General features: G+C 42.5%; 1 protein-coding gene across 2 annotated transcripts in view; it reads right to left on the bottom strand.

Annotated features, from left to right (window-relative positions):
- The window catches only part of AGPAT4 (1-acylglycerol-3-phosphate O-acyltransferase 4), an 86761-nt gene that overhangs the window by 3964 nt on the left and 68295 nt on the right, over window positions 1-14502 (bottom strand). For both annotated transcript variants that reach the window (XM_074818636.1, XM_074818638.1), the window contains exons 7-8: window positions 13444-13519; window positions 8023-8221 (exon numbers count right to left, since the gene is read on the bottom strand). In XM_074818636.1, the coding sequence (XP_074674737.1) occupies window positions 8023-8221; window positions 13444-13519 (275 nt within the window). The remainder of the gene's footprint in view (window positions 1-8022; window positions 8222-13443; window positions 13520-14502) is intronic.

Below are 14502 nucleotides of genomic sequence, written 5' to 3'. Positions count from 1 at the left end.
TTCATACCACTGCCTGGCATCAAGTGTGAACAGCAGGGCTGATAAAACACCCTGTGCCCAGGGGCATTTGCTGCTCTTCAGCACAGGCAGGGGCAAGGGCTGTCAGCTGGTAACCAGTGCTGCTCTGTGCTTTACCAGTTGCTTGTGCAGCTGTAACCTGGTACTACCACATCAACCATGCAAAATCATCGCTTTTTAAATAGCTGCTTCTCTCTTGTGCTTCAAGCAACCTCTTCTGAAGCGGAGCACAGACTATTGAGCAAATGTTATAAATGTTAAGTAAGGCAACATGAAAAAGATGAATATGTAACTAAGTAAGAAGATAGGCTAGAAAGCAGCTCTGTAGAGAAGGACCTGGGCTTCCTGGTAGATGCCAGCAGTGTGCCCTTGTGGGAAAGGAGGACAAAGTTGCCAAGGGCTGCATTAGGAAGAGGATTTCCAGCAGGCTGAGGGAGATGATCCTTCCCCCTGCTCAGCACTAGGGAGGCATGTCTGGGGTGCTGGCTCCAGTTTGGGCTCCTTGGTACAACAGAGACACAGACTAGAGTGAGGCCAGTGAAGGTCACAGAGATGATTAAGGGAGTGGAGGGAACATCTTTCATACGAGGAGAGGCTGAGAGCTCGGACTGGTCACAGCCTGGAGAAGACCTCAGTGCAATCTTATCAATGTGTATAAACATCTGATGGGAGGGTGTAAAGCAGACAGAGCCAGGCTCTTCTCAGTGCTGCCCAGTGACAGGACAGAAGGCAATGGGCACAAGCTGAAACACAGGAGGTTCCCTCTGAGCATAAGAAAAAGGAAGAAAAAAAAATCTTTACTGTGCAGGTGGCTGAACGCTGGCACAGGCTGACCAGGGAGGTTGTGGAGTCTCCATCCTTGGAGATGCTCAAAAACTGATGGGACACAGCCCTGAGCAACCTGCTGTAGCTGACCCTACTCTGAGCTGGGGGTTTGGACAAGTTCTCCAGAGGTCCCTTCCCACCTCAGCTACTGTTTTCTGTCTGATTTGCTTAGATGAAAGGCACTGTGTGTTTTGTTCTTTCAAAATACCAGCACTTGAAAATAAAGCAATCAGCTACAGACTTGTGCTTTGTACTATGACAGAGTTTAGAAGTGCAGGTGGTAACTGGATACCTGAGATGAGCCACACAGATGTGACACAGCGATGGCTGAACAGACAGTGGTGCAATGGGGAAGCTGGGCTGCCTGTGGGGCTGCCCTCAGGTCTTAGGGATGCTGAGAGAATGGGAAAGCAGGGCCCTCTCACAGGCAGAGCCCTGTGCAGTGCACAGCCCAGAAAGAGAGATGGCTCCTAGGAAGTTCAGTGTCACACACCACTGTTAGTCTGTGACTGGAAACACACACAACTGGGACAAGTGAAGGGTTTCACTTTCACAAATAGAAAAGAAAAACACATCTCTGACATTTAACTGGCCATGAACTAGGGAAGACAAGAGGAAGATCCAACATGCAGCCTGCAGTCTGGGATTGTAACATAATAGTAAGCATGAAATCATTAAGGCTTTAACCAGAAGGGACAGAAACAGCATCTGGAGCAGGGCACAGAGCATAAATAAGAGCAGCTGTTATAGCAACCACACAGCACACTGGGGATTTCATCCAGTTCGAGGAATGCCACTGCCTAGACATCAAAAAACAGTTCAGCAGTGCAGGTTTATTTGTTTTTCCTTCTCCTTTGCCCCCTAGCAGAAGCTGCCACTGCCCTCTTGTCCTCATTTCACCCTGCAGCCCTCAGCACCCTGGGGCAGGCAGATGCAAGGAGAAGGGACTGCTGCTGTTCACCAAGCCTCTGGAAGCAAAGCTGGGCTGCCTCAGTGGTTTCTCCCTGCACTGCCCGCCTCCTCGCCACAACTCCTGGAGCCTTAGTGCACACCCCAGTGATATCATCGTGTTTAAGGATTTATTCTGCTGTTGTTTTAAATACAACTATAGTAAGGGGGACTTAACAGTTTTTTACTACAAGGAAGGGGAGAAATGGAGATCAAGTGGGAATTGTACCTAAATTAATCAGCTGAGAGTTTAAGCCCACTCTGAGAAGAGCAGGAGAAGCTATCAGCTGAGGCATCCCTGCACTGCTCCATGGCAAATACAGAAGGTAACTGAGCTCCTGCCATCTTTCTGCCCATCATTACCCACCAGCCAAAAGTTGCAGGAGCTTGCTGAGGACCTGCTCTGCCTGCCAGAGGGAGGGCTGAACTAACACAAATTGACAGAGCCAATAATGGAATCTCTTTTCTGGAACATATTTTAGCTCCAAGAAAACCACCACCCCACACATAGTACCACATCCCTCAGCAAAAACCTCAGAGCAAAAAGATTTTTCTCTCACACCTCAGGATTTCTTCTCATCTGTTACTTGGGGTTTGTACCACACAGCAAGTGCCAATAAGCAGCACAGCAGGTAGGGGTATAAAAATTTCCTGTATATAGTCTGCTGTACACCTGAGTTACACAGGTTATATGTTGAAATGAAGATGTGTACAATTAAAGCTTATGTGAATGGTAGAAATTGCCATTTAGGGCCTATCTTACATACTATTAAGGAGAAGAAACAAGCAAGTAAAAAAAAAAAAATACCAGTTTTAGGCACCAGGCTGAAAGGCCAGATTATCTGGCAGCTCCACCAACTTGCAGAATCCTACACACGATTTGTATCCTCCTGCTGTTGTAAAATTTACTGTAACACCGCTGGCTCGTGTTCTCCTCACCTTCCACTCATCTCAGCTTATGGGCATCAGCAGCCTTGCTGCCCAGATCACATCATGCTCCGACCCTTCGGTCCACGTTCTGCACTTGGACACTGTCAAGTCACCAAGGTCTCACTCACAGTTTGTACTCTGCTCTCTGGAAACGGGTCTTCCAATAGCACCATGCGCGTACTGTAGAGCAGACATACAACAGCTTCTGCAGAATCAAAGCTGGCTTGTTACTACTTAGACTTGGTTCAGATGGACTACTTCTCTCGCCTATAACTGATACTTAACGGCTGGCTCCACACCATAAGCCCAGATGCCATTATGCTTTTACCATTAGACAAGTAAGAGCTAATTCTTAACTTAAAAGCCAAGAGAAGCCCTCTCATCTTTTGCATATAGCACCAACAATCCCCTTTTAACTGCTGCTGACAGCTCCATAATAAAATACTTCTAGAGCATGAAGGTTGTCCTCTTCAACACAAATTACCAAAACATGAAAGGCAACTTAATGCTGGGTTCTTTGGAGTCAAAAGAGATTGGGGAAGCAGGAGGAGGGAAAAAAAAGAAGCTGCTGTCAAATACATATACTGACATTTGACAGACTCGCTCAGTGCTTTAACACCAAAATATCAGCCCCAAGTTTTAAATAGCAGTTATGAGCTAAGTACGTAATTGTCTTGCTATGTGTCCTATGCAACTAAAACCAGTTTTCCAAAGAGATTTTTGTCCCCCAAACTGCTTGAGCATTTATCCTCTGGAGCAGGGACTGCCTTGTGTTGGTTCAAGTAGTATCACAAAAGGGTCCTGGTCCCAGGCCGGTAGTTAGATACTAGCACAATGCGATGATTATTATGAGTATAAATAGCCAAACTGCTGCCCAGCAAAGCAAGAGGGGATGGCTCAGCATTCTCAGTATAAAGAGGAGACATCGTTTATTTAGGGCTGAAAGTGTTTGAGCTGAACCAGCAGAGTTATATATACATTGGTTATTCATTCCCTGGATCTGAGAGTTAGGGTCTGAGGTGTTACAGCGCTTGCACTCCAGATTGACCGCCATGGGGCATTTCTCTTATGGCTCTTTCCACCTGAACAGTCATACTTACAAGCCAGTAAGTGTTTTACTGGAGAACACAATTAGCAGAGACTGTCCAACAGAGAGATGACACTCTGGAAACAAAGCAGAGGATACCAGGTAAAAAGACCTCCTAGTTCCTCCGCTCTTTCCTACCACAGAAGGTTTATGCACATCTCTTGTGCTATCTGCACCTATGCTAATAAAGGTAATGTTATCGGGTACTGAAATCTGCCCTTAGAAACAGCAATCTACTTATAATGGGCTATTAGGGACTGCAATAAGCTTCCCAATTCTGGAGCATCAGGTGAGCTGTCAAATTGCCATATGAAAAAATAATGTCCCAAATGCTACCTGTGCTGCTTCAGTTAACGAACAGAGGGAAAAGGTCTTCTAGGAGCAATGTGGAAAGGCAGTTTTATCATCTGATCACAATGGTAAATCCTTCTGATTTACAGGAAAAGCTTCCTTTTACATTGTTAAGCCACCAGGTACCGATTACCGCTCGCACTGGAAGAGAGCAAATACAGTCCGCCCTGCTTTGCTACAGACTGGATCTGCCAGGCAGACAGTTCCAACTGGCACCGAGAGTCACAACTTACGAGGTACATTTGTGTTCATCTACTGCTACCTCCCAGCCACTGCTGAAGTCACTTCTGAGACCTTGCCTAAAGCTGGAGGCAGAACTGCAGAATAAAATATCAGTTGCTCCTTTGTCAGAAGACGGCTGCGTCACTCCCAGGACATTCATGACAGAGACACCCCTCTGGATATAAAGCAGAGTTTTGAGAGAACATCCCTGCTACAGAAACTCAGCTACTGGCTACAAAAGTCAATGTGAAAGCTTTGGCTGAAGTTGAGATGCTTCCACAGAACAAGACAAATGATTCTCAACCAGTAATAACATTGCTTTTAAAGGGATAGAGTAAACCAGATACAGACTACAACACAGTAAGGGAACTGTTGCTCTTTTGGTGAGTAGTGACACATCCACTTTTAAGTGACCAGGATAAACCAGCTCTGCTTTTTGTTTGTTTTTACTGAAGGCTGAGCTTCATTCCACTCTCACAGATTCACGGCACCTATCTGCTAATAAGTGACAACCATCATCTTTCTTTTTGCCTGCTCATCAGCAAGAGGTGGCTGGCTGAGTCTAATTAGGTGACAGCCTCTATTACAGACAATGCAGTGTCTTCTGCTGAACTGCAAATCCTGGCCAATTACAAGCACTTTGGGTTTAATCACCCCAAGTATTCCGAGAGAGAGCAGAGCTGTTGCTAAGCACAGGGGTCTTTCAAAGGTTGCAGAGGACTGCAACCTGCGCCACCCCACAAATGTGGCGGGGATGCATGGGGCAGCAATGCACATCGCACAGGGGGCCATTAATCTTGCCATTCTTAATGGGCTCCTCAGCTGTGCTTTTGAAGCCTGGGAGCTCATGCATTCATTCTGGCAGCAGACTGCTGCTGTAGTTTCCTGTTAGCTCCAGTGTTACAAATAACCTGAAAGCAAGTCCTTTGGATTATCACTGCATTCAAAAGAGGACTCACAGCAGCCTGCTTATTAACCTTTCCTTGTGGCTAGAAGCAGAATAAAGCTAAATGTGGAGTAAGACAGCAAGAAAGAAAAAAGAAAAAAAAAAAAAAAAAAAAAAAAGGGCTCTTTTGCAGTTCATTCTTAGTAGCATCATTTTTTCTTTACAGGTTCTTTCCCTCACTTCCTGATAGAGAGAAGACATGACCTAGTTGTAAAGGCCACTAATGGCAAGATGGTATTGGACTTAGGGTGGGGGGTGAAGGGTGTGGTGTCACTTAATTAACAAGGGCTAAATCCTGAAACATTACAGATGCCACAATGCCAAGCATTAAAGCATCCAGCCCTGAGGTTAAAATCCAGAAACCCTGAATTATGCAGCGAGGCTCCCTGTGAAGGGTACACAAGGCACGAAGCACTTTGGAATGGCACCCGAACAACCAGCCCGCTGAGTGGAGGAACCAAATTAAGAGGAAAATGCTGAAGGAAATATGAGAAATTTAAAAAATTTTGCAATGGCTAAGCTTCAGTGCCCCATCAGGCCATCGTTCCCCAACCCAGTACCAAACATAGACTATGCCAGCATTTCTTCCAAAGGTAGAACAAGTGCCCTCTTGAGTGCTATTGCCAGGGATGTAGCATTTGCAACGGTGTCACACCTCATCCTGCCCACTGTTGTATACACGTTTTGAACTTGAGCACAGGGGAGACTGACTGACCTTTCTCTGCAGCTGAAGGGGATTTGAACCTAACACCTCACATTCCTGAGAAGCACACCCCAACCGTGGGACTCACTCTTCACTCCCATCCTGTTCACTGGTCACAGAAGGTGTGTGTGTTGGGGGGAGGGGCACTAGTTGTGCCTTCCAACAACTAAGGAGGGTGAAAAAAAGATGCTTCTAAGTTGTAGTCACTGCTCCAAGAAACTCTTACACATTTTACATAAAACATTCCCAGGGTAAAAAGCACCAACAATTTCTCCAGGTAAAGACAAGAGCACAGGATGCCCCTCCCTTTCCCTCTACCTTGTCCACATTAATGTACCAACTAGTATGTTGGACTTTATCTTTGCTCTTCTTTTCTTTCCTTTGGCCCAAAGCACCATGAAGAAAATTTCCTGCATGTGTGCACATACACACACACAAATTCTTCTTTCTCCAATTATCTTTATAAAAAGCTTCCATGGTAGCTAATGGAGTTTGATTTGGTGGGCACTTTCTGAAAAAGAATATTGTGTGCCTATGTGGTGGTTTAGTCCCTGCCGGGGTCTGAGACCATGCGGCCGCTGCCCCTCCCCCACAAAGGGAGTGAAATACAAACCCCAGGGCTGAGATAAGGAGAGGTTTAATACAACAGTGCAACAGCAACAAAAACAAACAACAACAATAACAATAACAGTAATAACAATGAACAGAGAAAGATATATATATACCGATACAGCAGCGAGAGAACTGGCTGCACCAACCACGCGATCACCGATTCTTCCCGCGCTCTGGCGCCCGGACGTGATGTCAGCATGGTATATGAATAACCTGGCTAGAGCTTCCTCCCCCACTGCTGGGGAAACTTAACCCTATCCTGGCTAAACCAGAACAGCCTACCATATCAAACTCTTCACAGATGGGCAAAAGGACATTAGTTAATTTATCTTAATCGGACTAGCATGGGACCTGCTCAGTATTCAGATTTCTGAGAATGCAAAGAAATATTATGCAGTAGAAACAATTTCCTAGGTAGAAAGCAAAGATGCACTTCTGAGACATGAAAATGCTCTATGTTTTCCTATTTCCTCCATGTTACTATTTTGGACGTGGCTTTTTAAGCTAACTCTAGTATCTCTGCATCCAAGTTCACTCAGGAGTCAGAAGGACTGTGAAGTTCTGTTTCTTTTTCAAAGGGCTTTTCCAATATACACAGACACTAAGGTGATGAAACCATAAATACATGTGATGGTCAGTGCAGCCATTGAAAATATTTGCTTTATAAATGTATGGCTTATTCTGGAAGGGAACTTATTCTTCAAACAGGCACTTAATATGCCAAAAAGCACAGACACCCAGATACGATCTAATTTGCAAAACTGACCTGGTTCCTGCTTCCATGAAGGATACCAAATGAGATCTTCCTCCCTTTCTGTGGGCCAGCTCCTTGTTTGTTTTCCTTCCTCCTCTTAAATAACATACTAGTTTAAAAAGAAACCAAGGCAATTCAGAACTACCACAGGAACTGCAGGAATCACCTGTGATAGTCTATGTCCTGTGCTACATAAGTAGATGGCCACAACAGGCTGTCCTTAAATCGCAAGTTCATGGATTCCAGTGAATGACATATGAGACTATGATTAGATGAAAGAATTCTCAACAGAATAAATTATCCTTGAGCATCTCTTCCAGGCATTCGAAGTACAACCCAGCAACACACTACACAAGAAAAGAAAGCCTTTTTTAGGCAACCCACTGGAACGTTACTGTTTTGATTTTTACAGAAACAGAAAATTTGTATGTAGCTCTTACAAAAAATAACACAACTGTACAAAAATAAACAAAAAAAAGAATCTATTTAACCTATTCCAGGCTAAAGTGGGTTAGTATCAGCTGGTCTGTTGAATTCACAAGTCATGTTTATATTTAGTAATAAGTCTCAATAAATGATATCTGACAGTTACCCTGTAAGTAATCTTTCTGTTTCAGAAAACTTACCTATTACAATGACAAATGCAAAACTAGCCAGTGTCAGTGATGATCCACTGTTGATCATGTTGATGAGCAGCTTGAATAAAGGATATAGCAGCAATAAGGCCCAGAAAAGCCAGTTCAAAAGTGTCCATGGTCGTCGGGGTGGTACTATAGGGACTGCTGGGTAGGTTCCTGTTCGGTAGTATTCTTCCTGGAACGCATCCTAGTAGAACAAAGGAGGGCAACAATTAAATCCCCATCTGCCAGCAAAACTAGCCATTCCTGACTTTGATGTTCCTCCTTCTGCAGACTCTTAACTGCAGGGGAAGATCAAAGACCAAGTCATGGCTGGAAAGCTCGTACTTTGAAGTCAATGAGGATGCATTCAAAAGAAGAAGAGCTTACACTGATGCGTACCTCTTTTCTTTCTCTGACACATAGAAGCCGAGAAGATGGCATGCCTGGAGAATATAACAAGCCCAGTAAAACAAGAAGGGTGAGGGGATGTACGCTCCTGCAGCAATGCAGACATCACTGTTGAACCTCCTGCAAGGGCCGCAGCCACTGACCAAATACTGCTGGTAAGCCAGAGAAGCATTTGGGCTACACATTCAGCATCAGCTCCTCTATTCCCTAATGTTTTCTCCAACCACTGCACTAAAACAGCATCAACAGCCCTGTCAGAAAAGGTGAGAAGACACCATCTTGTCCCATACTCCAAGGAACACCAGCCCCTCCTGTCTGCTTTGTCCCATAGATGCAGTCTTGTTCATCTTGTTCCCATGAAGCTTACAGAAGGAAGTTTGGGTGCTGAACCTCTTTACAGACAGTTGAGCATGCAAACAGTTTAGAATCTCTCACTGGTTTTAACCAAATGACTCTCCCTTTTAGTATCATATGAGGAAGACAGAGGGGTGGTGTTTTTCTAAAGCACAGAAGACTTAGAATTCAGTACCTTCCTCTAGAGCCCATATGGATGAACAGCATTGCCTTTAGCAATGTGATATCAACCTAAGATATCAAAGTGGGTGGGGGAAAAAAACCCTTCCTGCTAGTTCAAAAGCAAAGATTATTATAATCCGTGTTATCACATAAAGTTGGTTAATTAATGAAGTCAGCATTAAACTGACATAAAAAGGAACCTCAATTTAGTCAGAATGAAGTACCAAATTTCTTCAAAGAAAGGAATGCTTTATGATGGTTTCCAAAAATTCTGGCAAAGCCAAGACTGTCCTAATCAACCACAAGATTATTTCTACTATGCTATGATTTTACATTTCCTTACACTCCAGCTGACACAGACAATTCTTTACTTATTTAATGGCAATGTGAGCAATTACAGGCTGCTATCATTTTATCTATTTCAAAGGGAACATTCAGTTTTTAAGAGATTACACAGTAATTAAAGCATTGCACTCTATTGAGATTAGAAAAATTGTGACTGTTTTGCACATGTGAGTTAGATTGTACTGGGATCACTATGGCAAATTAATTAGCTGTCTTCAACAAATTACACAGTTTATGAAGTTTTCTTTACAGTGCCTTGAGGATTTTGGTTTATTTGACACAGAGCTACCAATCATCAGTAAACTGAACGCTACTGTATACAATGAGGTTTCTAAATACCGGTATTGCCCTGAAAAGTTAAGAATTTTTGACTATTATTGGTATCGCCATTAGGGGGCCTATTGCTACAGAGAGCAAGACACACTCACTTAAAACGGGCGCAGCAGTTTTCTCTTTATTGGCTCTGCACAGCATTAGGGGCAGCACAACTGCTGACCACATCTCAACAAGAGGTTTGAGACAGATGAAAGAAATATACAACGGGCAAAACAATGTCAGTGCCATCACCTCCACTACATGTTCTACACTGTTGTGGGGAACAGCTCTTCAATTCCGTTACGATACCTTACCCTTAAAAACATTCACATTCCTTGCAGTAGAGATCTGTGGGTTGATTTGTCTTCTAAGCTTTTGCAAGGGTGCCTATGGGTACCCATCAACAGCTCAAGCCAGCATTTAAACCCATGATGTACCTCAAAATTCCCCTCAATCACCTCGCCCACATTAAGTTCCTTTCATTCCCCTGCATACAGAGCTTGTTTTCAGTTTGTAATAAATCCCACCCACCCAAGTATCATATTTGGACATAGAAACATGCTCCCTCTAATGCCCCCACCAAATCTGAGTTACTTCACACAGTGGGGTGGGTAAAGCAGTGGGGGGAAATCAGGAAACATCCATCATCTTGTGAGAGGCTAACTGGATTCTTCCTCCCTGCTCCCACCAGGGAGGTCTGACTGCAGAGGTATGCCACTGCCCTTTCATGAGGAAGCCCACAAAGAATGAGTATCCAAAAATATATCCTTTGTTCCCAAACACTTGAGTTCTGTACACTTCCCCTCTTCAGTTATGCTTTGCTAATTCCCAGGGGCATTTCAGCATATATTTTCATGCCCTGTTTTCCATGCTTCTCTTACAAGAGAGAAGACTTAGAAGCTTGCTTTCTTTTTAATGGAAATTAAGATTCTCAAGCAGAACTTCTATTTTAGGTGCTGAGGCTGTAAGGAGGTGAAAAAAGAAAACAAACATGCAAGAGCTGGCAGAGTTGTAACTATTATACAGCACCTCTTCAGACCAGGCAACTAAGATGCTCAGCCTGTTCCTTATTAAAGTCAAAGGGAGTCTTTCTAGCAATGGCCCCTTAAAAAGGAAAAGAAAAAGAAGATGTGTGCAACCCAAAATACAGCTCTATCATAATTTGGCATTAACTGATACAGTGCTGGCCATCTGTGAAAGGACAAAATTCACCCCAGCTGAGGAAGAAGCATGTGGACATGGTGCTTACTGTAAGCCTGGGAAAGGAAGGAGAACAGTGTTTGGTTTAGAACAACACAGTGCCATTGTTTATCTGGCAAGGCCCTTTTCATTGCATTTGCAGAACATGAAGTGATAAGTAGCAAGAACATAAACATACTAGATTCCCAGAGAGTAGCATCTCAGATAGAGGTACATGTAACAGATCAGACAATGAGGTAAAAAACAACGGAACAAGATTTTCTCAAAGACTCTCACTCTTTTGCTAATGACAATTTAAAAAAAAAAAAAAAAAAAAAAAAGTGATGTCCCTTCATGTGCTGATTTCATTACTCATTCAAACACCTTTGTGGCCCTGATCATCACGAGTGCACGGTACTCCAGCCTTGATCTCAGTACCTGTGGCAGACCCCACCTACTAAATCATGCTACTAGAGCATAATTCAGCGCACGGTATGTAAGTCTTGAGAAGATACTGCAAAATTATGAAAATCGCTGAGAATAAGCTATAGCATAGCATAATGCAAGAGAAAACAGGGGCTCTGTTTTTCAGTAGCGTGCATACCTTGTCATACTTCAAAAGGGAAAGTGGAGTGCTACAACCAAAATAGACAAGGCAGGGGATGAGTGCTTATCTTGCAGCAAATTACTGCCCTCTGAATACAGATTTGGTACATTTTATCATAACTATTTACTGACTCTGAAGACAGAATTCATTTTTGGAAACAACACCTAGGTGGCAATGCTGTTTGTTATGCAACTTAAGAGCCAATTATCTCTTTAAAGATGCATGGCAGAAAGGTGAAACAGAACTGCATTTTTACCCCGCAGGTGGGCTTTCATCATCTCAGAAGTCTTGAAGAAGTTGTCCCTGCTCTATATTCTCCCAGTCTGATCTTACAGACACATGGTTTTGTGTAAACATGAATGACTGAAATGAAGTAACAGTTTCACTGATGCAAAATAGCTGAAGGAAGAAGAATATGCCATCTTCAGAAAAAACCAAACTCACCACCAAACCAAAAAAACCCAACCAATCAAAAAAATGCCACACAACCAAAAAGGTCTTCATGAAAAGGAGAACTGAACGCACATTCCTTCCTCCTATACTTAAATAGGAAACTATGGATTTAACCAACCAGCAAACTAAGTTGTTATGAAGAAAGCAGGATAGATGTATGCACTAGAAATAACTGAGTGTTCGCCAAAGAGGGAATAACAGAAACAACTTGGAGTGAGTTACTGCAAACTATGTAATAAGGGATTCAGGAAAACAATCACCATATTCTCATTTGATTTATGTTCTTCTCTTGCAAACGTCCAAAGAGTTTTTAGGAACATGAAACAGGGTTACAGATAAAGTCATGGCAGCAGAAAGTGGACTTTTGCAATGTTCAGCAAAAGGACCATTTGCATTTATATGCCTGCAGAGAGAGCACAGGCCCATGGGTAACATAATGCCTTCCTCCAGAAAGGTGTTGGGGGTTGTGTCTGACTTAGGTGCTAGCGGCACAATATACAAGAAGTGAGATCAGAGGCAAAGCTAGCAGATCTATAACTGAGGTCTCAACACACATTAACTTTTCACATTCCTGTAAGCAAGCTGCTTAGAGGGGCAATGAATTAAACCAGAAACAGTCATGATTTGAAGCCAAGAAAGAGTAGAACACGGTCAATACAGAAATGTTAATGTTGTGTTCTGGGTGGAGTACAAATGGCATGGCAGAATTTTGCTGTCCCTGTGAGAGAAAACCAGAGCATAGCTATATTTTATCACTTCTAAATATGAAGCATTACCGTATTACAGTCTGAATACATAACTGAAATCAATTTATTGAAGCAAACCAAGCTGCCAGGCTCTCATGCCTTGCATACCTGTGACTCCCACTGACTGACATGGGAGTGCTGCCTGTATTCAAAGAGCGCATCCCCCAACCATTATCACCTATGTTGATAAAAACAAAACCCATGAGAAACAGATTCGGAAACTCTGAAGGACACATATGAAAGTAGTCTTTGGGGAGAAAAAAAAAAAAAAAAAAATCACCAGGCACCTACAAACACAGTCATTATTATTCCTCCCACATCCTATGTAATTAGGAATCTTAAATGCATGCCTTCTTTGCACACAATGTGAAAGCCATTTATCAGCCTGTTCTATTAATGTTGGATCTTTGCCTTGGTAAAAAAAGATAGGGTAAATCAAGGGACAAAAATTCTAATACACTAAAGCAAAATATATCTCATTTAGCCCACAAATTACTTATTGATTTCGGAGGTGCCTTTAAGGGGAAGGAGGTCCTTCTACCAGCCAGGAGGTAGTTGTATTTTTTGTATACTTATGCAACTTTCTAAACAAGAGTTTTAAAACTACTCTATTGAGGATTGCTTAAGTTTTCTTCCTGTTGTTCTTTAAGTACAAAATAAAGGCAATCATGACTGACAGCACAAGACCAGTTTGTGTCTGGAGAAACAGGGCACTTATCCTGAAAAACAAACAAATCAACCAAGCCATCCCAGGCCCCCAAAACAGGGCCACTACACATGCACACTGTAAAGGTCTACTAGCAGTATAAATAACTGAGCACTAGTGGCTCACAAATGCTGTCTAGACAAAAACCCAACCTTTTCTTGATACAGTTTGTGGAGCCAGTTAGAACATTCCTGTTCATCTTCTGGGACTTCCTCTAGCGGAATCCGCCTGCCAATGGTAAAAAAAGAGAAATTGAATAATATGAAATACTTTGGCTCCCATGAACAGCACTTACATTATACAGACAGATTACCTATCTGACAGGAGACTCACTATATTTTCCACCTTTTTTTAATTCATGGTCACAGCTCCCAGATCAGCAAAGTATAGTTTGCTTCTAGAGTCACCTTTAGTTTTTAGATGTAGCTGGAATTCAGAAATTTAGATTTCTGAAATAGTATTGCAGTATGTTTGAGCTCAGTAGAGCCACTTCCTAGATAAAGGTTTGCAGTTTTCTGTTTCCAAACAAAGGGTTTAAATAAATTGATTTCTTACCCTACCTATCGAGTTCAAGACTGTATTTAAACAGCTTGGCATTAGAGAGAAAAAAAACCAAGCCATTCTCCTTATACCTAGGGTAAAGCACTCTAGTATTTCTCAGGTAACATTTCCAATTCCTATAATTTTTGTTACATGCAGCTTGGCTGGATAATTTCCAGCAAAATGGCTCCTATCACTTGAAAACCTTGTCTTGACAAAACAAAGTTTTCATCATATTACATATGAATTTTGGTCAATAATCCTGTGACAGAAAAAAAAAATCCCCATCATCCTCGTTTATGTATGCTAATAGCAGTATTTTATAATTTTAACTTTTTTCCATATAGCATGTGTTTTAGTTAATATCCATTAAGAGCAACATCAAATTAACTTCCTTCAGCACATGAGAGAGCACTTTTCACAGTCAGGATGCTCCTGTTCGCAGTTAATAAATTAAGAGGTGTGACACTACAGTTTTGTTCCTTTACTAAAGGAAGTTGTAAAATGACAAACACTGTAAGTCATCACAATTTACGCAGAGACAAGACAATCCAAATTTTACAAACTTCTACTGAGTGCAACACCGACAGCACTTCAATAAGCAAATATGGAGGATTTTGAAGAACATCTGTGATAGTCCCCAATTAACTGCCAAAACAAATTTTGCCATG

The sequence above is a fragment of the Strix aluco genome, chromosome 3, assembly GCF_031877795.1.
Source record: "Strix aluco isolate bStrAlu1 chromosome 3, bStrAlu1.hap1, whole genome shotgun sequence".
Taxonomy (NCBI): domain Eukaryota; kingdom Metazoa; phylum Chordata; class Aves; order Strigiformes; family Strigidae; genus Strix; species Strix aluco.
This window is presented reverse-complemented; position numbering and strand designations above follow the sequence as displayed.